Consider the following 27,002-nt stretch of genomic DNA (forward strand, 5'->3'; position numbering starts at 1 on the left):
CCTAAGGGTTGTAATATTAGTTAAGGATAAATACTATGTATTTTTAAACGAATTTTTGGCTAACGATTATAACATCAACTGAGTCATATTTTACTCTTGAGAAGAGCACAGAAATTCTGTATTCGTGAATTAAGCCTGGATGGCGTAAAATATGCTGTTGCGTAATGAATTGAAGGGTAGATTCAATAACTATCCTAGGCAATAAGGAAAAAATTAGGGATTTCTCAAAACAGGTACTGTATACAGTACACTAAATGGTACGATATGCAGACGCGTAAAGATAGCTACTTATAATTAATAGATTCCATGGTACTACCATAGAACTTAGAAGAAGGCCTGGTCCGGGGTCGAAAGCCTTCATTTTCCGTCAAATTTATAGTAAAAGGGACGATGGATATCCTTTGATTTTTAACGTATTTCTACTAGAAAATTTACCATTTTAACGTTCAAGCTGTACTGCTTTTGTGATTGTATTTTAATCTTGGCTAATATGGTAGTCTCATAACTGATTTGATATGGTAAGCTCCATATTAACGCTTAAAATTAAAAGCATGATCGAGGTTTCTTTAATTAGCAAGAGCAGTTTATCAGGTTCCTCTCAATCAAATTTTATAAAGATTGACTTTAGCTTTTTATGTGTTTTTATAAGCCTCCTCATTCCTCTATCCTCAAGGAAGAAATTCTGTATGAGTCGGCCGTTCCTTCCAGTAGTCCATGACTGTACCGTACTGTACGCGTGCGTAGCGAATTTAATACTAATAGTACTGTAGTTGTGCCCCATAGCTAGGACCCCTTTCTTTATTTATTGAGGTAGGAAAGGGATCGACTTTCCTTTGGCTTTTCGAACCGCTCTGAAAATCCAACATGTCTCTTGCTCGTACTGTAATTAAGACGGCCATGGCGCCAGGGGCTATAGGTCCATACAGGTAATATGAGATAATGTAAAATCCATGTTTGATGACAGATGTTAATTAATAGCCGTGTTGACGAGTATTTCATTGTAAACAAATTTATTCTTCTGCAGTCAAGCCCTCAAGGTGGGTAATACCTTGTATCTTTCTGGCCAAATTGGATTATCACCTGAGGTACGTGACATTGTGCTACAAAGTCAAGGAAATTCCCAGTATGCTATCAATTGGAGTTCATAGACGATAGATTCTTATACTTCGATTGTGACTAGATGACTACCTAGCAGGAATGTTGCTAATGAAAATGGCAGCTTTTTCCGTTTCTAAATTTCGTGTTATGCTTATTTTACAGAGTAACGAATTTGCTGGACCGGATGTAGAAGCACAAACAAATCAAGTTAGTTAGTGCATGACTGCAATTATAATTATTAACAGCGCAGTGAAAGCTAAGCAGAGCTTAAAATTGCAATTGATAATGAAAGTATCATGATAATCATACTGTAGAGTGAGTAGTATAATTATTATTAAATAATTAAAATCATTCGTACTGAGACAGTATCTAATACCCTTTTACATACCGTAGCACGCTTCCGTAGGCAAATTTCGTTAAATTGAATACATAATGTGCGTTTTATAAATCGATTATAATATAATTGAATAAACTGCAATACTAATAAAACGGAATTTGAAAACCACCGTTTACCGCTTGCAGCTTGCAATATCGTCCGTTTAACTGAATCCCATTTCACCTTTCTATTGCAGGCTTTACAAAACATTCGTGCAGTGTTGAAGGAAGCAGGATCTTCATTCAAAGACGGTTAGCTATGCTGTTATGAAATTTTGCTACTAATACTTTACATCCAACGACGTAATAAAGTACAGTTTGGATGCGGTTAATTAAATAAAATCTGAAATGTTGCGGAGAGCATATACTATGTATATACATACGACATGTGTAAATATATGTGTAAAATGACGTATATTAATAAAAGTACTCTGGCATTTTAGTTAAGTCAAGTTGCTAGACAGAAGACTATCTCGTAACCATGTTTATTATAGTGTTATATAGTAAAGCACCCTTTCTGAATACGTTCACTTAGATTTACTGTAGGTATCGATTATCTGTTACATTTAATGAGACAATGAATGTTTCTAGTATTAAATAGACTTATTGATAAAAAAACGGGTAGATATTAATTCAGAGTTAATACGGTTGGATGTTGCATTAATGATAATTCTTATTGAATTACAGTTGTCAAAACAACTATCCTGCTTGCGGACATAAATGATTTCGCGACGGTAAACAAAATTTATGCCCAATGTAAGTTATTACTTTAATGTTAAATGAATTCAGCTAATAATGTTGCACTTAGTTACAAAAAGCTTAGCAATTTATTGCTATTTTCTCCTCATAGTACATATTCTGTGGCTAACTTTATATACATGTGGTTTTGTACTGTCCGCTAATGATGTAGCTTTAAAAAACTGTTTTAATACTGTACTGTATATCTTATAGGCTAGAAACAGTAACACAAGCTTTTCTTAAGATACCTTGTTTCATACGTATATTTAGTTGTATTAAATTTACAGTAGTTAATTATATGATGTCGTTTCAATTTAAAATTTTAACACTGACATTGTAACATCTATAGATTTCTCTGAACCTTATCCTGCTCGTGCAGCTTATGAATGTTCAAAATTACCGAAGGTATATGTCTAAGTGACTACTAAGTATGATAGCATTCTATTAGAAAGCGAAGAAACAAATAATTTTTGGAGCTCTGAAGATTCACAATTCATTCTATTAGTCGAATGATTTTAGGAAATGATTCAAACATCTGTTTATTTATTTACTGTATTATAGCTTGCTAGGATTGAAATAGAAGCAATTGCGGTTCTTGACCAAGTGTAAGATAAGGAATTGTTGGACAGCGCGGTCTGATTGGTAGCACTTTGGGATTATGAAATAAAGCATTCCTTACCATAATGTCACGTAAATCATTAACATACGTAAAATATTTAGGGAATAGTGACATAAGCTATATTAACGTAATCCAAAAAGTAAAATGTTAAAGATTATGGTAATATAAGCGTCTGTGTTTCTTATAAGAATCGCTTCAATAAACGTCCGATTATCAAGATCTAACATAATTGCTACACCAACTGATTAATTCATAATAAAAAGACTTCAAAATTGAGCTATGTGCTTCTCGTTCATGAAATTTGAGCACAAGTTACTTCACTTCAGAGAAGCCGGGCGCAACTGGAATAGAGTTTCAATGATTGACGAATCTGCCATTGTAGAAATATCACCCAATTGGTGATCATTACGAGCAATCTTTCTCAAAACGCGGCGCATAATCTTTCCCGAACGAGTTTTAGGTAATCCAGGGGCATCTTGAATGTAATCCGGTACAGCGATAGACCCAATCTTTTGTCGTACTAAAAAGAAATGAAAGCACCGATTAAATATATAAAACAACAGTAATACAGTACATTGTTGGTATAAGTATACCAGAGTAGCTATTACGCGTGAGAAAGGGAAGACGCTTAATATTTAACAAAATTATGATATTATCTAACTGTGTTACAAAATAATTCACTTTCTAAGTCAAAATTTGATGTAATGATTATTAGCTCTATGTATTTTATACCTTGTTGCTTAAGTTGAACGACTACTTCATCACTAAATTCAGCTCCCTATTTAATAAAATAGATTGTATTAACAGGCATAAGTGTTCGATCTTGGGAAATGTTACAAGATTTTAGATGCCACTAATAATTTACCGAAGTAGGCAAGACAAACCTTTATTAGGGTTAGAAATGCGTATAAGCATTGACCTTTGATTTCGTGTGGATAAGAAACCTGGAAGTAATTAAAGTAATACGACATCACCATATATGCGGTAGGGTGCACTTATAAGATGAAGCAGGAGACATTAAGTATGCTTAAACATACCACAGCAGCTTCTGCTACGAGATCGTGCTCGATTAATGCACTTTCAACTTGAGCAGTGCTTGTTAAGTGACCAGATACATTAATACAATCATCAATACGTCCAGTAATCCAAAAATATCCATCCTTATCTCTAAAGCAACCTAGGTCACAATTACAATATATAGTAGTATTACTCAAACTTTCACACTTATCGATGGGTAAATTACAAATACAATAGTATCAATAGCGAAAAGTTATATGTAAAACATTAAGAAATAGAATGTACCATCGCCAGTGCAATAATATCCATCAAATTTTCCAAAATATGTATTTTCATAGCGCTCATGGTCACCGTAAACTGTACGCATGGTACTTGGCCATGCCTGGCTAATAGCCTATATGAAACAAATTTATTAACATCTTAATATGTCATTACCAACTACAAGTAGACTTGAATAGGGATATACAAACCAGATATCCTTCACTCTGCCCTTGTACTTCATTGCCATCTTCATTTAAAACGACCGGCTTGATACCAAAGAATGGGAAACACTAACAAGATAATTTTACATCCCTTTGAATATATTCTTGAGTCAACAGTAATAGTGCAATGATGACACAAGAATTGTCAGTTGATATTTTATAAAATGATCACCTACCACAGATCCAGGCTTCATGGGTGTACAACCTGGAAGTGGGGTAAGAACATGCCCACCTGTTTCGGTCTGCCAAAACGTATCAGAAATAGAGCATTCTCCATTACCAATAACTTCATAATAGAAACGCCAAGCTTCCGGATTAAGAGGTTCTCCCACAGATCCAAGCACCTTTAATGTCTTACGACTGTACCTAAAATGAATCGAATGGTTGCAATCAGTAGTATCACTTTTGAAAACATGAAGCATTGAAAATAGTTACAGTACTTTTTCACATAATCAGGACCAAATCTCATGAGGGAACGAATTGCTGTTGGAGCAGTATAAAATTTAGAAACTTTATACTTGTCTACAATATCCCAGTAGCGACCAGCATCTGGGTATACGGGCAATCCTTCAAACTATGAAATAATATGTTCTTCAGTTGTCATACTATGATAGCACAGTTAAAAATAAAGACTACTGACCACAATACTTGGGGCACCGTTAGCGAGAGGGCCATAAACGACGTAACTATGTCCAGTAATCCAACCAACATCAGCAGTACAGAAGTAGACATCTCCATGATGATAATCAAATGAATATCTACAGGAATTTTGTAATACCAACGGTTATTGGAAATACACATAGGAAATTATTCTTAAATTAGAGTTCAATTCTAACAGATTTACTAACTTAAATGTTGTCGCAGCATATAAAAGGTAACCGGCTTGAGTATGAACAACTCCCTTAGGTTTGCCAGTCGATCCACTGAAACGTAAATTACAAATGTATAACGATTTTGGTTTCAAACATCACAGCTTTAACTAGTGTATGGAGAAAAGATTACCTAGTATATAAAAGAAATAAAGGATCTTCGGCATCGAGCCACTCAGGTTCGCATTCATCTGAAACATTGGCAACTTCTTCATGCCACCAACAATCTAATTCTTCATTCCATCCGATCTACGTTCAAGCAATTGATAAGTCTTACCATTAACAACCCAAATTGTAATTATGTGATTATAACATCTTTGCATTTGCACTCACAGCCACATTTGATGGTCGTTTTGGTGGTTCCTGAGGTCCTTTTTTGTCTAAATCCTCTAACAAATGTCTGACAACTATGCAGCATTTTAACGAGTAATTCCTAAAATATCGGTGGACAAGAAAGTAAAGCATTAATTTAATCTTCAATAAAGCTGTAACTCTAACAATACCAACTTACCTATCTTTCAGAATTTGGAAAGCCTGATCAGCAATACTCTTCAGTTCTATTAATTTCTTCCCTCTGTATAAACCGTCTGCAAGAAACCAACTTACAATTTTAGCGGAGCAGTGCTTACGTCTTGCTTACTAGCATTTGACAATTAACTGACCTGCAGTGACAAGGAGACAACATTTCGAATCCAGTATTCTATCAACTAGTGATTCCGCTGAAAATCCACCAAACTGGAATATACAAATACAAAATAAGACTAAATTTCGTAAAAATTACGTATACTGTACAGGCTATCATAACAATACACTACTGCATATAACATATACGACATTATAGAGATATTCATGCTAAATCGCATAATGTAACTAAGCCGTGCTAAAGATTTCACTAACCACAACAGAGTGTGGTGCACCAATTCTTGCACATGCCAAGACAGCTATTGGTAGTTCAAGTATCATGGGCATATAGATAGCAACGTGGTCACCTTTCTTGACACCTGAATTATGGAAGTTTGTGATATTTATTTATGACACAACGACATGCTTGTTTAACATTGCAGTAGCATTAATAATTAAATAGCTTAATAATATGATATTGCTAATTCTTAAAGCTTTCGATTATAGTACCTTTAGCCTTTAGAACGTTGGCAAATTGGCAAACTCGGCGTTTTAGCTCACTATAGGTAACCTTAGAGTCGTCACCTGGTTCGTTTCCTTCCCTACATACGGTATATGGGTAATGGATAAATAAGTTGTGAAGGAGTGATGTACATCGTCAAAGTCATGTGTGGATACTCAATTTCTGACATCCATGCGATAATCTGCGCATTTGGATTAGGCCGTGATGAATATTAGATTGCAGTAAAAGAGTACATAAAATCTACGATTATATTACAGTGAAAGCATACGCAGTTGATGTTAAGATAGTCAAGTCCGAAGTGGTGTACTGCTCGGTTGGAAATGAATTCTGATCACTACTCGATATCTCAATGAAAAAGTCAGTGACTGAGGTTAGCAGATGAGGCATTTACTCGTATGTACGCGTACGCTTTTACTTATATTTAGAAAAAATATACAGCTAAAAATGCAAATATTGCATAAACGCAGTTGCAATAATAACAATTGACTATAAAAATGATTTATAACGATTATGATAGCATATTAATATATGTATATCGCAATGATTTGTACGCTAATTTTGTACACGTGGAACAAACAATTTTCTATATATAAACCTGATCGTTCACGTAAAGTCTAAAATAAACAGGATTTCGGCTTAACAGTTTATATTCAGTGTTACGGTGTGGCGATTGGCTATTATTTATTATCATTATAAGTTGGGTCGAAAAGCACGGAGTAAGAGTTAAATTGCTATTTTCCAGTACCGTTTAAGCACTATAGTAGTGTTTTTTAGTACTAGTTTAATTTTAATTGATTTGAATACCGTAGTCGAAATTAAGCTGGAGGTAAATTAATTAATAGTTAGCAAATGATCTAGTAGTAAAAGTCAGCTACTAAGGTGATTATAATTTGCAATTTTATACCTTGTCATGGAAATCGTCACGATTTAACAAGAGTATAGGATAGCTTATTTAGATTCGAAATGATATTGTGTTTCAATCGTCATGCAATTACAAGGTTGTTAATTGCTACTATGTACAGTTACTGCAGTGGTTTCGTCCATTGGTAGGATGGATCGCGAGAATACTACCATATTATTGCAATAGTCCCTGTACTATAGATACTATATGTGGAGTGATATCGTTCTATGAACTTATATCCTTGTTATATCATTGTAAATAGTAACTAATTGTATCGGATGCATGGCTTAAGTTTAACAACTCTATCTATTATGCCCAGTATGGATAGTTAATCCGATAGTGCTACAGTAGGGCATAGCTACACTATAGAGCTAAAAATGCAGGACTACTTTGTGGATGATTTTGGCGACGGCACGTTGCTTACGCAATGCAAAGACGATCATCAAGCATAGTTGAGAGGTGAGTTGGTTAATAAATAATACTAAACAACTACTCTATGTAATGCAAGATTGCATACTACTTAAGCAACGTATTTAGATAGTGATGATTACCAGTAGAAAGCAACGTTATCACCAAGGCCATTTTCAATATTGCGATCAATAACATTATAACAGACGTTGGTTTTGATACCCTCCATAAACTTGATGAAAATTCTGCCGTTACTTTTACTAAAGTTGTAATCGAATACTCTGCCTTCTGGTGCACCTTTCCAATAGAATTGTTTAGCTATATCGCCCCAAAAAGCAACTGGATCGTTGATACTCCTATCATACATCTTACGATATTCCTCCATGCTCTTAACATGAGCTTCAGCAACAACTCTTGGACTTGGAGGATAAACCGGTCCCAAGGCTGATTTTTCAATATCTGCAATGTCTACCATGTTGAATCTTGACGATTATTCCAACAATGATAAAATGATCGCTATAACTGAAAGGATTTCGGCGTTTACCTAGCAACTGATTCCGTCCAATGAATCAAACCAATGTTAGCAAAGTTGGATTCGACTCCTACTATAAAAGTAGCAAAACTACTTCCTACTGCACCTACCTCACGTCCAGAGCCAGCAACAACAGATCGCCCTTTGCGCTTTGGCACTTCGCGCGAGGAAGAAGTATCAAGTGTGGAGTTGCATAGTACTGTAAACTGTACTGTACACTGTAAATTACAGTACATCCTATTGTAGTACCGCCGTCCTGGAAATTGTTAATGGTAGGTATCCAATCCCGTAAACAGCTTGATCCTTTTCGTTTCCAATTCTTTAATATAATATATATACATCAATGGCCATGAGAGCTTACTGTTTCCACATATTGAAAATTGACCGGATTTCGTGAAAAAAATGCCCGTATATACTGTAATATGTGCTGATTGATCGGATTGGAAAAGGATCATACTGGACTGCGCCAGTATATCGTAGAAGAAAACAAGTGTCGTCCATGCATACAGTATATACTAGTCCACATCAAAGTTCCGATTGAGGTCGATAAACCATATTGGGCGTATGTGGTACGAGTACTGTATATGTGTACAGGCAGACTGTAAACAAATAAATACTAAATAAATAATAGTGTATAACCCATATAACCAATACTGGCTACTGTAGTGTTATTATGATCTATAGCGTTGTCCATGTGGGCATGGCCAGGGACATGGTCATCACTCCATGCATGCAGAGTACATAGTGCAGTACATCCAGTTACGGACTAGTAGGCAGAGGAAAAGAAAGACGGAAACTTGGTGTTGACTGGACTAGGGAGGGCGCGGCCGACATTGCTGGTCATTTTACAGCAAGTGTGCAGTGCGCTATATCTGTAATACTATACATTACAGTACCTCAGTTATGAACTCGAAAGGTACTTTAATAGTCCATGCCTCTATCTAGATCTATGAATTTTCTTCTAACGGTCTATGGTTTGACTTTTATACCTGCAATATTTTGCAGACCGTAGGAAAACGTTTCCAAGGGTTTTCTTTAGTGGTTATTGTGCAATGTGTACAGTACTACGGTAAATGTGACAGCTTCTTTGCACTAGACTCAGTCGTGTGTCCAAACTAGAACTATGCCAACGATAAATTACAGGTTCTCAGCATGTAAATGCAGAGGAACAACTAACAGGAAAGAAAGAGAGCATCCGTCAGTGCAAAATAATGTCAAGGCCTATCATTTTTCCGGTCATTCTACTATATGGTACAGCAATGAAACTGTATATCATACTGTACACTGTACAGAACCAACTTAGCAGCCTATTAGCAGCTAATTTGCATGTCAACCGCAGACAGGGTAGTGTTCCGTTACAGACATGCAATACCCTTGAGATGGCCCCAAAATAATCGGCCTGCACATTATTAGTATAGTCAACGATCGCTTTACGTCCCGGGGCCTCTTTTTTTTCTTTCTTTCTTGTGCAGTAGTCCTTAGTAGTCTCTGGTAAAGGATGCTTTCTCACCTGTTCACGTCGACATCACGTTTTTAGTCTTCTTAAAACAGTTTGAAACTGACAAGTCCCAACATTGTGCAACTTGTGGGCCATGAATGCAGCTGTTGCATACGCAATGTCACGGCTGGAATGCTGTAAACACAGTGTACTGTATGTGACAGCCGGTGTACTGTACTATATACTGTAGAAATATACTGTACCTCGGGCGGACGGACTTTTCAGACCAGATGCGGGCGAAAATGTTTAAAAAGAATTACTCAGTATGGATCTGCCGTGTCTGTTTTCTAAATCATTGGTATTAATTTGAAGAACATTGATGATCTAAAGTGACCGCTTTCAAGCAGAGCTTAGCAACAGGCAATAGAATACAATATTGTATTACTTAATTTAGAAAAAATCAGTCAATTCAGAATCGACTGTCTGAATACTAAAGTTACTCCCATAATGAAGTGTTTGACACAATTTGTTGACCAAAGTTGGCCCAATATCCGTCCGTCCAAAACAGTGTCCACTCTTACTATACTGTACAGTACTGTACGCTACAGTACTTCACACTGTGCACTGTACACTACAGTACGATGGACTGTCGCCAAAAGTCAGCCTGAAGTAATATTTGGCGCAAAAAGAGCCCGAAGCGAAGGCAAGTTTCAAAAAATTTTTCTTTCATTCTGCTCTTGATGAAGTGAATCCTATTTTACACTCTGCTATTTTACAACATCAACCTGAAGTAAGCCCATTCACTTTTAAAGCACAAAGCAAGTGGTGACTTGTTGTTCCTATCATTAGAAGGAAATTATTAACGGATGATTTAAGTTGATTTCGGCCATCGTAGACTCGTCGTACTAGTAGTACATGGACTGGAAATAGTATACAACAAGGAGAAGGTACGTGTGTGGCTAGAACAACACAGTGCTCTCCATTTGAAATGCGGTGGAGAGAGAACAGTACACTGTCTCCCCCGATTCCTTTGCTGTACTATAGGCAATAGACTGCAATCCACAATCGAACCCTGCGACATACTCGTACAGTACACCCAAGACCCCCCCCCCCCCCCCTCAATGGAGTGGGATTGAAAAGTTGCCATCATCCATCTTGTCCATCAACATATTCAATTGCAGTATCCCTTTACATTTAATGTACAGTAGAGAGAGAGAGTAGCTTAACCAGGTAATAGTAGCCTGTGCTATTTTACGGTAAATCGATATACGATGTTGTTGTGCTTATTGCTAGTGAAGAAAGTTCTTATTCAAAGTCAGTCAACACGGTGGAAGCCATCATCAGTGCGAGCCGGTAGACACCTATTTCTAGTATTGATATAACTAAGTGGACCGTTGGTGTTATCGCTCAAATAGATCATAATGTCGTAATATTCAATATAAAATTCTTCTCATCAGCCACTCATGTATAGTATGATACTTGAATGGAAAATGAAAAGCAAATAATGGCGTCAGTAAGGTGGCGTAATACTGTAGAAAAGAAACTGAATGATGCAAGGTATGCAACATGCATCATTCTGTATGGTATAGGATAATGTGGAGTGGATAATTGGACACGACAAAGTAATTCATTGCAGCAACTGGATAGTTTGACATGGCCCATATGAATTTTCCCTTCATATTATACACTGTATTCCTAGGGTAAAAGACTTTGACAAATCGCTTACAATCATTTGACGATCAAATGTTTTGAGCTCTTATAACAATATACTGACCGGATAGAACGATGAACACCAGACACCGTAGAGAAATTTTCTCCACTATGTTGCTTGCATACCACACATACATTTGACTGTACCACTTTGATATACAGTACGCGTACGTGGAGATTGATTATGTTATGCTGGTGCAATGGATTTACAAGATAGCTATGTGTATTGGGCTTTAACAAGTCCATTCAATAGTGATGGACAAGGCATTTTATATATAATTGCTCAAGTTTCATTCAAAGCCTGACAAATCTGAATGGCAACAACGATCCATGTCGACGACCTCATTTTGCAGTACAGTGCTATCAATCGGCATTACCATTACTACAAAATCGCGATAGAATTAAAATAGTTATAGAGTGTACTATCATAGTGATGCGATACTTTGCAACAGGATTGAAAGCTCTGGCATCCTACTTAGCAAAAATAAGCAGATCGATTTAGGGTATACGTTGTTTGTCTCCATTTTACTGCACTCGAACTTTATGCAGTTTCACTTATCAAGTAATAATTATTATACTGTAATTCCTTACAAATATCATAAATGTCCTTGGAAACAAGAATTCCAGCTTCCGCTGATACCTGACATTACTCTATGCAACACGTTATAGGCTATTGCGCGCATAGTTCGACGTTATCGTACTAGACACAAACGAGTGTAAAGTGCACTGTTTCCCTTGACAGACCTCACTACATCATCATAAAAAATTATTATCCATTTTTGACATTTCACGTAATAAAGCTCCAGATAACTCTAATTATAGCACTTTGGTATCGGCCTCAAATTTTTAGCGCTTCATAAATAGAATGCAGTATTCTATTTTTAGGCATCATTGATGGAAGAGGAGTGCAAGCATATTGTATTTCACACATTACGTAATTTCTCATTGCAAAATAATAATTTATAAAGCGATGTATTTACAGTATTGAAGTACTTGCAGTATACTGTGTTATATCTCTATGGCATCAATTACAATTTACTATATCCAATGCTAAATTCTAGAAAAGTTCGTGCTATCTTGATGCTTATCAACACAAAATATTTATACACGGTGCAGCAGCAGTGAAACAATGATAATTAATAGATGGCTATTTAACCGTCGATTAACTAACTTAAAAATGATTTGATTTTTTCCTTTAGATTGAAAGGAAACTTATTCAAAAACTGGTATTAAATCAGTCATGGTGGCAACACGGTCTCGATCAAGCAATAACGGTCGGCGTAATTTGCTCACTAATATCATCAATTCTAGGCATTCTCGTAGAAACAAACTCGTTGTCAATAATGTTAATCAAGAGGTAGGACAAAAAGGCATAAAAATCTTTATTTTCATTGCATATCCATATTTATGTACTAGCTCCGGTTCGCTTGACAATCACCGTAAATATTACCATTTCTATTTTAATTATCGCTTTTACAAGATGCTTTCTTTAACGTATGTGTGTTACTGTGGATAATTTTGCTTACTGATATCAATCTAATGACACACACTACTTTTACCTTAAATTAGAATCGAAATACATATATTAACTATTGTAATTAAATACTGTTGCAAATTATTACAAATGTCGATAAACGCCATCGCAAGAATGGCTAGACATTAACACATATCTAATAACCCAACTATCTATCTTATTTTCAGAGGGCATTCTTAAAAGATAATGCGGATGACAATTCCGTCAATGTTGAGCGCCCAAGTTCACATCGGTAAGAGATTATGATATACATTATTTAAGACTAATCTATAATTGTCTAAATTGATTACATGTTGAAGCTACGATTATCTTGATACGGTAGTCATTGCTATCAGGTTCACTCACGTATAAAAATTTCGTTGTAATGATTGAGCTACTATCCAGTCTTACTGGCTTATTTATACAATTAAATCGTTTTATGTGCACTCCACAGATTACGATCCTTGAGAGGATTTATGGATTTTGATGATTCAAATGATAATTATAATGAAAGAAACGAAGGTAATATTATATTGAAATGATTACGTTACGTATATACAGTACTAGGCCGATTGTATGATATTGGTCTGAGTTGCAATTTCGAAGTACATTTTATGCCATAAAACATTCTCTCTGTTATTACTCTTTATGGTTTCAAATTTTATGAAATTTTAAGGTACGCTAAGTATCTTTACCCTTTTTAATCCGTTAGATATTGCTGCTGACGGTATAAACGACGAAGAGGAATATAACGGTTGGTTAAGACGTAGTAGTCGTCAAAGACGACTAGTTTACAATTCCTTAAATCTTGACGTACTCACTGGCAAGAGTGAAATTAGTCGTGCTGTTACAAGTGCTAATGTAAGTATGATTTTATATACAAATTTCGGTTCGATATATTAGTTATCTATATTCGATATGACGCAGTTATACGTAGCATAGATAACCGTACTATTCTGATATTGATACGGAGTAATCCTTTAAGTTATATATCTGAATGTAAGAAAAATACGTGTACTGGATTGAAATTTCTAGTATTTTTATTATGGACCTGTGGAATGTAAAATTATATGAACCTGTGCTATACCTATAGAACGTAGATGATGAGATTTCTGAGAGTAACGAGGACGAAGACGATGACGATGATGAAGACGATGACGATGATGAAAACGATGATGAAGACGATGATGAAGACGAAGATGAAGATGACGTAGAAGAAGACGATAAAGATGACGAAGATGAGGGTTTGTATATATATGTATATATGTATGTATTCATACATAAATCCAACTACACCCATGTTAATTACTAATATATTTAAAATACTAAAATTGGGTTGATACCCTTCATCACTTCATTAATTAATAAATGTAGGTAATTTCCATCGCCGTAAGTACAACTTACGTGAAAAACGTCATGTTCCGACACGATTTAGTATCCCAATTGGAGAAACTATAAAACGCCGTCGGAATCATGCAATGCGCCCTTGGCTTAAACATGTCAAGAAAGATACCTCAAACCGACGACGTCGAGAAAAGAAACGACAGTTACGTATAGCTGGTAACGATCAAGATTCCTTCTCCAGTGATGAAGAATGGTTTGAGATGCGAAAGCAGAGAAGTCTTATGCGATCTAGAAACCGATTTCTTCCTTTAAATTTTAAACGTAAGAGTAATAGCTTGTTATTATCAGGTGATGCGTATCAATTTTATCATTCATTTTTACTGTATCATAACTCTTGCAGCTGAAGATTTATCGAATCACAAAATTATTGAACAAAGATTAAAGATTGGATCCAGCCTAGCTGATATTGAACCTATGGCGATAGATTCAACAATTACTTTTGATGATATTGGAGGCTTAAGCAATCATATCAACTCTTTAAAGGAAATGGTATTGTTTCCCCTGCTTTATCCAGAAGTATTTCAAAAATTTAACATAACTCCTCCAAGAGGTGTTTTATTCCATGGTAAGCCAGGAACAGGTAAAACGTTAGTAGCTCGAGCTGTTGCCAATCAGTGTAGTCTCGGTGGAAAGAAGGTAGCTTTTTTCATGAGAAAAGGTGCTGATTGTCTTAGTAAATGGGCTGGAGAATCTGAACGTCAGCTACGATTGTTATTCGATCAGGTCGGTAGTCGTTGACATAACCCGTGTTTGAGATACTCAAATTACTTTCCAAGTATGACTTATAGATTTATATCCGGACTAAAATTTAGGCTTACGGTATGAGGCCAGCCATAATTTTTTTCGATGAGATTGATGGTTTAGCACCAGTTCGCTCCAGTAAACAAGATCAGATTCATTCATCGATTGTGTCAACATTATTAGCTTTGATGGATGGACTGGATAATCGAGGCGAAATTATAGTTATTGGTAACTATAGTGTTTTGTAGTCTTCAATCAGTGATTTATTTATTTGTTCGAGATATTGATTTGATTAATTGAATTGTATGATGGTCACTTTAGGTGCTACAAACCGTGTCGATGCGATTGATCCTGCGCTTAGACGTCCTGGAAGATTCGATCGTGAGTTTTACTTTCCTCTTCCTGATAGAAAGTCGAGACGTTCTATAGTGCAGATACATACTCGCCAATGGGATCCACCACTAACGGACGAGTCCATAGACGATATCGCAGATAAATGTATTGGTTACTGCGGTGCGGATATAAAAGCTCTTTGCACTGAATCAGCATTAAATGCTCTACGTCGTAGATATCCACAAATTTATAACAGTAACAAGAAGTTAAAGATTGATGTGGATTCGATTCATATCGAACCTTGCGACTACGAATTTGCAATGAATTCAATTACACCGTCTGCCCAGAGGGGTGTAATATCAGTTGGGAGACCTTTAAACAAATTAACGCGGCTTCTGTTTAGCTCGCACTTAGATAAAGTCTTTAATTTTTTGAAAACAAAATTTCCGTTTGGCAAGTTACTGAACTCAGGTATTCAGGTCTACGTTTCAATATCATTTTTGTTACGCAGCTGTTCATACGTAAAATGTTAATCATACTATTTTTTTGGCTATAGGATATGATAAAGCACACAGTCAATCAATCACTGGGGCATTTGAGACCATTATTTATCGTCCAAAACTTCTACTTTATGGTAAATCAGGTATGGGACAGTCGTCACATATTGCCCTGGAGATTCTTCATAACATAGATGAAATCCCAGTTTATCACCTGGATATTCCTCATTTGTACACGTCTATGAAAACTCCAGAGGAATCTTGCGCCCAGGTAATTATAAAGTCCTTTATATTGCAATCTATAATAAGATTGGTACTCCTTTTAGATAGTGCAAATATAAAATTTAGCATCATGCTTATACTTTTTTGCACACGTACATAGGTAATTATGGAAGCTTCTAGTAAATGTCCCTGTGTTCTATTCCTGCCTCGTATCGAAACATGGTGGTCTGTTGCATCTGATTCATTACGAGCAACTATTTGTGGACTTCTGTGCGACTTACAGCCTTCCCTGCCCATTTTATTGCTGGCAACTAGTGATTGCGAAAATTTTACTGGATCACTTCCTACGATATTGAGGGAATTGCAAATAACAAAAGATGCATGCTTTCATATCAACTCGCCAGATTACTACGCTAGGTACTTGTATTTTAAAGAAGTGCTAGAGAATTGTTCTAAAGGGCGGACAAGAAAAAGTTTAGGTAACAGAAATTACGTATTATCATGCGGTATTACGGTAGTAGACGCGGGAATATTCATTTAGCAATACTTTGTCTACCTCTTGACATTAGATACTGTTGTCAGAAGTGAAATTGAAATCCTAGAAGTGGAAGATAGTAGCTCGGTATCTAGACAGTTGACAAAAGAAGAGGTAGATCGTTTGGCAAAATATGAAAGTAATGTCTTTAGAGAACTAAGAATCTTTTTGAGAGATGTTATAAACAGACTCATGTCCGATCGAAAATTTTGTTGCTTTGTTAAGCCTGTTAATCTTGACGAGGTTAGAATTCCATTGCTTTATAAAGAAACGCCCTATTATAAGATACATTGCAATCAATAATGTAAGACTTACTTTAATATGTAATTTTAGGTAACAGACTATTTGGATGTTGTGACGACACCCATGGACTTTTCAACAATTGCTGATAAAATAGATGATGGCTCGTACACATCTGCCGCACAGTTTGTAGCGGACATTCAAATCATTGTAAATAATGCACTGAAATATAATCCTGTTAGTGATCCACTTAGTAAAGCTGTCCGCCATCGAGCTTTTATGCTAAAGGATACCGTCGACTCTATTATTGATAAGGAACTTGATAGCGATTTTGAAAAGGTTTGTATTCTATATAGGTATTTCAGGGTTGTTTCAATGCTTAAGATAATCTACAATATGTTATACGTAGACTTGTGAAGAACTAAAAGAATCCAGAAAACGCCGTGGTAAAGCAATTCTGTTGATAATTCATACATGTAGTAAACACTTACTATATAAATTTTATGTATTTGAAAGAAACTTCACTCATTACTGTTATTATAATGTATAGAAAATTTACCGGTAACCATTGACGAAAGTCCCAAAACAGATGCAACAAACATCAGTAGTCTTATATACGTACGGAAACCACCAATAAATTCTGTACGATTTAGTAAACGAATTCGAGGTATAGAAGTAGATGAATCTACAGAAAATTCGTGTGACGAAATTCAGTACCGGCAGTCACAAGCCAAAGCTGTCGTTCAAAACGGAAAATTAAACGATACATCAGAAACGACAAGTGTTGGTGAAACTGATTCTCATTTAAATTTCAATGATGGTGATAATAGTATCCGGAATAGTAGTAAGTCGTACTATTGTTGCCTGGATAGCTGAAGTTAATGAATACGTTACTAATCAATGTTTATATTTCTCACGGAGCTAACATTAGTAACTTCTTTAAATTTAAATTCTTATAAGGTACCGTTAGTTCAGAGATTACTACCAATTCTTGCCTCCTAATCAGTAATGGTTCTGCTGGTCTTTGTGAAACCGACCGTTATGAACAACTCGGTAAGTGAATAGGTACAACTTTTTACTGTCCGCTGCATTAATAGCTAGATATCATATTTCTGAAATCTCACTTTTTAAGCATCTATAATATTTGACTTTTTTTATAGATACTATAGATAATGGTGTCAGTGATGAGGAATTGAATTCTCTAATTTCTCGTTTGGCCACTTCAACTGCTGAGAACACTATAGAAGATATTGAAAGGCTTTCTGTGAATATTCACGGATTCTTTAAAAGCTATAGTCAAGTCCATAATAGATGTCCTCCACTAACGGTATATAGTACACGTTATTATATTTTAAAAAACGGTAACGTTAAATGACTAATTCCTGCCGTTTTTGATTTACAGGATATTGAACAGTTTATTGCTCATGCTGAATAAGTAGATCGTTTGAATGTGGGCCTTTGAGCTAATAATATACCCTTATGTTGGATTTGATATCTATAGAAAGATATTTAAATTTATAAATTTCTTTTATATGGTATTTATAGTTATGCTTAATCCTGTAAGCGAATTGTCACAATTTAAACATTTTCTAAATAATTCCCTGTGCGTTTTATCGTATATGCAGTTAGTATAAATGACTCGCTATCTTCGATAGATATTTATTTTTAAATTAAGTTTGTACAATATTATCGAAGGTGCGTTATTTATGATGAATAGTGATGCGACCTATAACTAATGACAACAAGTACTATTTCACTTTGACTAAAATTATATATTAATAAACTCAACGATTTATACTTTGAAATCTTAAATTTGAGCTTTTGTCCTTGTTAAAAGTATTTAATTAGAATATTATCGGTGTAAAATTCAGTAATTTGTACCATACTTACACAACAACTGGTTTGAAATATGATCACTCAACTTCAACGATAAAGAAAAAGTTACGACTATACACTTTAATGACACTCAGTAATGTACTATACTTTAATCTTGATACCTTACAACTTTACGTCTAATCATAATAAATCGCGTTCTTATGACATATAAACAAACAACATATCCATAACTGCTGTTCGTAATAAATTTAAAAATGTTTCTTGACTTTTATTTTTTAAAGCGAATGTATCGATAATATCGATAGTTTCATAATTTATAAGACGCAATGGCGAAATATTAATAGCCACATTTAGCGAATCCATATGAACACTAAAGGAGAAACTTGTTGCCGTGAAAGCGAAACAGCGCTTAAATAGTATCACTGTTTCGGTAACCGTAATTGCACGGTGATATGACCAATTAATCTTTGTTAAATCTCAGGTAAAGAAATGAATCATGTATTATATTCTGGCATAAGACATCATAAACTGAGCATTCTACTATGGTAATAAATTCGTTTTCGAGTATCAACTTGCTATTAAAGTTAGCAGTATTCTAGTTCAAGATTAGGCTGATAGAATATAAAATAATTAAATTAGATATATCAATATTATTCTATAATTTTAAGAGTGGATGGGACGTATTTTCGCTATTTCCAATGTTCCAAAATTTTAGAGAAATTAATTATAAATTGTAACTCAGTTGTTTATGAACTAATTTTATATCGATTCATATGCCTTCTAACGTTTTGGATGATGTATATGTAATCTATAAGGATAGACTCCAAGTATCATGTGCTTCTGTAGCAATTTTAGTAAGCCTTTCAGATTTTAGGCATAAAATATATGCGCTGATTCTAACGTAATTAAGTTTATTTGTTATCTGCGATGGAGTCCTTACTGCCACTTGAAACTTTTGCAGAATTTGCCGTTGATGAATGAGACGTTCTGAGTTTATCTTTACGATATTTCGGTTCGTAGATTTCTCCTTCCTCATTGGCCTTTTGGAGTGCTTCTAATTCATCTTTTTCTGCTTTTTGTTTTGCTACTAGAGCTGACCAGTTTTGTAAATTTGACCTAAGATGGGCAATATAAATTGATGAACCTTATATTAAATTTGCAAAAAATTTAGTGATATGTATTAATTCTACTGGCAGCTTTTACTTGTATAGATATGATTACAATTGCGAATTGAACATGGAACAACTCTAGCTAAGGTGATGAGTTATATTAACTGGCATACATAATTTAACCATGGAAGATCAGCATCTTAGAGTCATTATAAAGGCATGCATGAACTGGTATTTTTAGTATATTTACCTTGTGCCATCTAGCATTGGATAAGTATTAGGAAGTATTCTAGCTAGAATTTCGTAGCATGGCAAACAAATTCCCATGATAAATCCCACCTAAAATGTCAAGTAAACGTTACTAATGTCATGAAAAAATCTGTTTCTAGTATTAATTTCATACAGTAATAACTTTTACAAGGTAATTAGGAATTGCAATAAGTGTTTTCATTTTATAGGCCTTTTATCTGACCTGGTTTGCTGGCAAATCATGTGCTTTTTCTCTATCCATCATTGGTAAAGGATTTCGAGATTGAGCTTTTTCTTCATCACCCTAATACATATTTTAAGAATGTAAAATTTTTTTATTTCAGCCGAGCGTAATCTTAGCCAAATAGCTTACTCTTGTTATGAAATGTGGATATCTTCGAGCAATAAAGTATTACTTCACCTCTAACCTGATTATAAAACTCTTGAAAGAGCTGTCTGACTGTTAGTCTGTTGATATGCCAAGGTTTGATTACAGCTGAGAGATCACAAGCTGTCATAATGATGCCCTTCAATCTCATTCTAAAGGTAGAACAGAAGACTATCAAAATCACATGCATTATCATCACGCATACACTTGCTCTGACTAGTAAATAGATTAAGTAACCAGTTGATTAAATTCCATTTTAAGAGATATTCAGTCAGTAATTGCCATACTTGTAATGCTTTAAATACGTATTTGAAAACTACCACGTATTTTTTATTACAGGTAATTGATCTATATGTATAAAATTTAACGTAGAATAATACATAAACTATCCTTTTATCTTATCTAATTACTGATTTAGCGAAAATTCTGATCAAACTCTCTTCAACTTACATGTGTTCCGGATTATTCCAGCTAAACTTATTTTCATTGATAATTTTTTGCAAGATCGCACGATTACTGAAGAAAAGTGCCAAATCTGTATATACGATTGCTTGTTTCATGTCTTGAATTGCCTAACCATACCAATCATGGATTCGTTGACGTTAGTAACATTAATTAATACTTTAATGATAATTCTAATATTGTAGCTTGCAACACGGGAGTTGATATTAAAAATTTATAGTGTTTAATTGAACAATATGGTTACAATATTAGGACATCGCCTGAGTAGTGATAATCGTAATTGAAGATTTTTACCTTTTCATATAAATCTTTAGGTAGAAATTCAAAAACATTATGACCATCTGCCTATAACATGGTAGATTACACAAAACAACGGCAAAATTAAAAAGGTTTGATAAAATTTTCTAGAAAAGTTATTCCGCATAAACGTTTAGGCTAAAGAGGTTGAAATTTCCCTAACTTTTCGCTTAGTAACATTAAAAACAAGGATAATATTTACGGAGAGGAAAGCAGTAAAGATGAAGTTTATGATAATCGTTAATATATCATTGCCTTATTATTATAGCGCGCTATATACTATATATATAATATTTATACATATAAGTAAAGCTGACATTACCCTTAAGATTGACATTGCTGTATAAAAGTGATGATACTCCATAGTAGAAGTACTGTACATTGCAGCTAAAGGATTTTTTGAATTGACCATATACGCGTTAGTCTTAGCTCGATGATCCAGATCATGACACAAGCATCCAACAAATAGAGCCAATCGCTGTGAAATAGATTATTAAGATTATGTCAGCTAGAAGTTGACGTAAAATTAGCCTATGAATTGTCAGATAGATACAAAGTGTTTATAATACAGACTGTAACTTTACGCCAACAATTTAAACAATTAAGATAGCTAAACATTTCACAAAATTGAAATCAACCCATAGCCGGTAATAAAGGCAAAATAACTAAAAATTTTAATTCATTCACAGTTAAGATATTGAATTTTAGAATTTATAGATTCATCCGGATTAAAGTCATGAATTACTTTATAGTAACTGATATCAAAGCTGCAGATGTAATATGTATATCAATATCGATTTTACGTAATTGCAGAGATTAAAATTAAAATCTTTGGCTAATGTAGAAAATATAAACTTTGATCGCCATTCTCAAGATCAAAATTGTAATATTTTTCTATAGTTATCAATCCTAAGAGCATTTTGTTAAAGTAGCTAACTATGCAGTACTTCTATTCATGAAACATTGCATTATCGTCCTTAAGGCCGCGATAATTCCACACATAGTTTTGTATTACCTCTATTGGAGAAAGAACGTCAGGGCAAGTTTTGATCACGGTATAAAAACTATGAGCTACTTGAAAAGCATGATTCCAGTTATGATAGGGCACATTGCGGTAATTATTGCGTACTGTCAATGTGAATCGAATAAGAGTTTCTTCGTTGAACCTGGTAAAAATAAAGTTAGGGACTGTTAGTTAAAATTATTTCAATCTTTAAAAACATGTGAATTCAGCTGTACATAAATAAAATAACATAGTATTTAGATAGAAGTCGCCGCTAGCAAGAACTATGGACTAATTTTCATGTCCAGAAATGTGAATATTCATTGATATAACCTTGATTAATGCGCTAAATTCCTACATAGTCTTATGGGTGTATAACTGAAAATATTAAAATTTTATAGGCCAATGAATAGGTATTGTACTGTATTATTCAATTTCTACCACTATCAACAATTTTATAAATATTTTTCAGCTTAATTGTTTTTAAAGTCACTAAATGCACTATATTTAAACTTACTTTATTTGACCTCCTTTCATCACCCTTTACAGAGAATGAAGATACAATATCAGATACCTTTTGCGTAATAACTAGGATATTTAATAATAATTGCAGAAATATCATCACTTAGATCTTACTTTGTCATTTCGAAAACATCTCTAAACATAGCAAGCACATATCTAGGAACATCGGATTTGGGTAAACCTTTAGTGTCCATGCTGTAGCTGTAAAAAATAAAGCATTCACGGTTAAATTGTCTTTAACTGAAAATACATAATGTGGTAGTAATGCTAAAACTAAATTGTTTCAAAATATATTATTGACTATTCTTACTTGATAATTCCTGAAGTATCTAATCGGGGTTTTCCAAGAATATCTGCTGCTTCTTCAATGCTAGCGCACCGATGGTAAGCCGCAACGTCTAAAGTTATCTGCATTATGGTACATATATAACATATATAAAACAATAAGATGAAATATTGACCGCTAATACGTATATTAGTCTAAATGCCTTAGAATTTATGAAGATAGCTCATTTTGTTAACCTACCATGTATCGATAATCCAGCTTTCGTACCTTATCATATAGCTAAATTTTAACCAGATTTAGAATTGTTTAATTTATTTTTATTATTAATTGGACTGATTATAAAAGTTAGATGCTAGCTCAAATCGTATTCATCATACACGGTATAAAAGTAATCATATCCCATAAGTAGGAATGATTAATTACTTTTTAAGATTACTTCACATTAGTAAGAACTAGGAAATAAATCATACGATTGCTATTAAAGAATAAATCATAGACAACGATTAGACTACAATCATGCAACATTTGTACCTTGGCATAATGCAATGCAAGCCCACAGACAAGGGATACATTTTCCAAGATTCGTTTATCTAATTAGAGAAAGGAATCGAGCTGAACTTTATTGACAGAGTTTCTACGGTAAAAAGGATAAAATCTACAGAGTAATGCTATTATCCAGGTTATTCTAAACGATTACCTAAGCAAGTAAACGTTGATTCATTGATTTTGTTGATCATTTGAATGATACCTATAACACTAAGATAAAATTAATCATTACATGATACAAATGAGTAACCAGATAGTCAGTTTAAGTGTTAAATAAAATTGGCATGTCTAATATTATAGCTCGAAAGAAATAATTTGATATGATAAATTATTCATATAAACGTGTGATTGAGTAGACTTTCATTTACTATTCACTATTACTTTCCTATATTTAGTATAATACTCCGTATGACAGTATAAATGAAATCCATGCTGTAATATCGAAAATCCAAGGGACATATCTGATCCTTGGTTTATGGTATACAAATAATATACTGTCGAAATAGCTTAAAAGAGATTAATATTGGCTCGATATAGGTGATTTATTAGTTTGTTACAAATTATTAGCGATTTTGCTTATGTGGAGTGGTGGTCTATCGCACTTATGCTCGAGTTACGGCAGATAAACGAATAAATGAAATGTTTACTTACCTGCCATTATTTAAAATTGGAGTACATATCATATTTTTCGACTTATATCCAGTGACCTTGTCGACATTTCTGTATATAAATACACGATAGAATTTGATTTTCGTTATACTTATTCATGTTTTAATTATTGCACAGATGTAGATTAAGGTTCTTTCCATCAGATATTTGTCGATATTGGAATATAAAAGGTTAAGAATTATCCTGTTACCATATATAAACTTATTTCTCAAAATTATGAAAGCACATTTTCATAACCTACATATCAATATTGAAAGCGGATACTCCTGCTAATAGGTTACAATATAGCTAAGATTGATTTACGATATTGGAATGTAAAAAGCATGGATTACTAGAAATTCCAAGTAAAAGGTTAGAAATTATCCTGATTCTATATTATAAACTTATATTTTAAAATTTATGAAAGTTCGCTTTCATAACCTACGCCAGTATTGATTGCCTATGACTACTAATAAGTTACCTTATGGCTAAGATTGATTTACGACATTGGAATGTGAAAGGTTAGGAATTATTCTATTGCCATATTGTAAACTTACTGTATATCTCAAAATGTCTAAAACCACACATTCATAACCTACACATCAATACTGAATGCATATGTTACTGCTAATAAGCTACAATATAACTAAGATTAATTGACTTATATTGCTATATCAGAGGGTTTTTTTGTGAACTGCATTATATCCATTATGATTAGATAAATCTGTGCTACTTGCTAGTGAACTTCATATCGAAATTTTCAATTTCCTCAAAATAATTTTATTTTCGTTAATCAATTATATATTTCAAATTTATAATTAACTTTATTGAGATTAATCATACCTATAGAATCGATCATCGTCACTAGCATGATTTACAATAATTGACTTTCCAATTTTGCCACAATGTCCAACTATGCCTTTATCGGAAGGAAAGCTAGAATATTTTTAAAATGGGTAAATGCAATGACAATAATTAGAGTAAAGTTTGAGGTATGTAAGTCAAATTTTTACCAGTAATGATGTGAATAGTATCTACCGCAAAATGGATTTAAACTTTCTTGTATTCTTATCTTTGTTTTCATATCCTACATCAAAAACTAAAGGATATAATTCTACTTCATCGTCATTCTTGGACGAGTAAACAAATATGGAAGCTCGATCAGCTTTGATAAACTGCTTTGTTTGCGTCTGCGTATATTTCAATATTGAAAAAATAATATATTTTCAAGATTAGTTTAGGCTTGCAATGTACTCTAGTGTTAAATAGGTATGTAATATTATACAGTAATGAATTTAAATTACTATACTTTTAATGTATGCGCTAATTCTCTCCAAGTATTATATTTATTTAAGGCTATTTTCGTATGAACGCCAAAATAATCCATTACAAAATTACTTGTACAACCTATTACATTTATTTTGTCTTACCAGTATTAATGTGGTTACTTTTTTTACGCTCATAACATCTTGAGACATAGATCTTAATTACAAAAGGTAGAATAGATTAGACACTATTCCTAACAGGTATCAGATTATTAGTAATAATTCATACGTATTGACTGAAATCTTACTTAACAATAGCATTCATCATTTGATATATATCCTTATCCGTCCCTTGACTATAAAGATTCTGAAATAAAGCGAACAAAATTGAGAAGGCCTAACATTTATAACGATATTCATGATATTCATTACCATTGCTCTTTCTAAGGTTAATTGGCACCATAATGCTAAAGATGTCATGGCCTATTGAACAATCGCAAGATAATAATTAGCTATATCATTGGGATTAATGGTTTTAATTCCAATTCTAGCATACATGAGCATCTTCATACGTAAAGCCAATTCCTTTGAATTTACTTATTTCCATTACAGCTGATGATTAAATATTGGATTTTCATGTTAGCTGTTTGAAAAACTCATATAGAAAATGTAATTTATTACCGAATACTTCTCCACTGAAAGTCATGATTGGTTGCCATAGACTAAAATCATACTCGATTTCCACTATAATTATAAAATTTAAATAAGTAGATGGATAAAAAATTTAATTGTTGCACAAACATTTATCGAAGTAAGATCACAGAAAGTAGGATAGGTTAGCAATAGACAATAAAATTCAGATACCCATGGTTATAATGAATAGAAATTAAAGTCAATTTTCATATCTAGTCAAGTACAATATGCCCTATATTATATTACGGTATTTTTTTTTACCGTTTTCTCTGTATTCTGTGAATTTCCTTGCAAAATCTTCTCGCTGTAAAAAATTTAATATTCGATTCAATTTGACGGGGATAATAAAAAATCTTTTACTGTAACTTATTTATGAAAGGCTGGTCTATTTTCTTTCTTATTAAGGCCAGTACACTAAATTATCTAGTCAATAACGCCGTTATGAAATAGAGCTTTCATGGTATATTGTAAAAGAAGTAAGAAATTAAAAATATACAGTATAGACGTATAGCAAATTTAAACTAAACTGACCGTTATCAATGGCTTAGTCATTTATAAAAGGATTGATAATTATTTTATTATGGCATGTATGGCCAAACCAGTCAAGCGTAAATGTAATAATGTATATTTTTATAGTATAACTTTAATGCTATTGAATGTAGAATTTTGCTATATTAATTATAAGATCGTAATTAAATCGAGCTTTATTAATTCTTACCATAGCATTCAGTCTAACTGTCGTCTTTGTACGTATAGCTGTTGCGATAGGAGTATCTTGACCAGCAAGACGTTGTCGCTTCGATTTAACATTGCTTACAATAAATAATCAAATGAATCCTTTATTATTCCTTAGGCTAAAGAATAACAACCGACAGCAGTATT

At 33.8% G+C, this 27,002-nt stretch overlaps 4 protein-coding genes across 4 annotated transcripts; 2 read left to right on the forward strand and 2 right to left on the reverse strand.

Moving 5' to 3' along the window:
* The first annotated feature begins 821 nt into the window (after window positions 1-821).
* On the forward strand, window positions 822-2,958 carry TRIADDRAFT_64080 (expressed hypothetical protein). Its single transcript, XM_002114001.1, has 7 exons — window positions 822-926; window positions 1,025-1,085; window positions 1,261-1,305; window positions 1,671-1,725; window positions 2,161-2,229; window positions 2,561-2,616; window positions 2,773-2,958. The coding sequence occupies exons 1-7, from the start codon at window positions 865-867 to the stop codon at window positions 2,818-2,820; spliced, it is 396 nt and encodes a 131-aa protein (XP_002114037.1). The 5' UTR covers window positions 822-864; the 3' UTR covers window positions 2,821-2,958.
* Window positions 2,959-3,147: 189 nt separating this feature from the next.
* On the reverse strand, window positions 3,148-8,126 carry TRIADDRAFT_27464 (uncharacterized protein; the record flags this gene model as incomplete). Its single annotated transcript, XM_002114322.1, has 17 exons — window positions 3,148-3,350; window positions 3,563-3,608; window positions 3,715-3,774; window positions 3,868-4,007; window positions 4,133-4,241; window positions 4,318-4,398; window positions 4,506-4,695; window positions 4,770-4,903; window positions 4,970-5,087; window positions 5,178-5,252; window positions 5,332-5,447; window positions 5,538-5,631; window positions 5,710-5,785; window positions 5,861-5,933; window positions 6,096-6,199; window positions 6,330-6,421; window positions 7,795-8,126. The coding sequence occupies 17 exons, from the start codon at window positions 8,124-8,126 to the stop codon at window positions 3,148-3,150; spliced, it is 2,043 nt and encodes a 680-aa protein (XP_002114358.1).
* A 4,445-nt stretch (window positions 8,127-12,571) lies between these two features.
* On the forward strand, window positions 12,572-18,251 carry TRIADDRAFT_58090 (uncharacterized protein; the record flags this gene model as incomplete). The annotated part of the gene is made up of 17 exons (XM_002114002.1): window positions 12,572-12,688; window positions 13,033-13,097; window positions 13,299-13,366; window positions 13,521-13,705; window positions 14,239-14,509; window positions 14,589-14,971; window positions 15,061-15,217; window positions 15,311-15,793; window positions 15,879-16,090; window positions 16,202-16,520; window positions 16,611-16,819; window positions 16,910-17,155; window positions 17,226-17,262; window positions 17,367-17,660; window positions 17,777-17,869; window positions 17,977-18,143; window positions 18,219-18,251. 17 exons carry the CDS (start codon window positions 12,572-12,574, stop codon window positions 18,249-18,251), a joined length of 3,339 nt encoding a protein of 1,112 aa, XP_002114038.1.
* A 1,973-nt stretch (window positions 18,252-20,224) lies between these two features.
* Window positions 20,225-25,085, reverse strand: TRIADDRAFT_28014 (uncharacterized protein; the record flags this gene model as incomplete). Its single annotated transcript, XM_002114323.1, has 13 exons — window positions 20,225-20,314; window positions 20,439-20,550; window positions 20,849-20,970; window positions 21,155-21,205; window positions 21,480-21,635; window positions 22,173-22,323; window positions 22,797-22,883; window positions 22,993-23,090; window positions 23,209-23,247; window positions 23,500-23,558; window positions 23,666-23,724; window positions 24,166-24,234; window positions 25,006-25,085. Coding segments are annotated over 13 exons (1,173 nt in total), but the record flags the coding sequence as incomplete, so codon positions are not given.
* Window positions 25,086-27,002: the final 1,917 nt, after the last annotated feature.

Source organism: Trichoplax adhaerens, genomic scaffold, assembly GCF_000150275.1.
Source record: "Trichoplax adhaerens TRIADscaffold_7 genomic scaffold, whole genome shotgun sequence".
Lineage (NCBI taxonomy): Eukaryota > Metazoa > Placozoa > Uniplacotomia > Trichoplacea > Trichoplacidae > Trichoplax > Trichoplax adhaerens.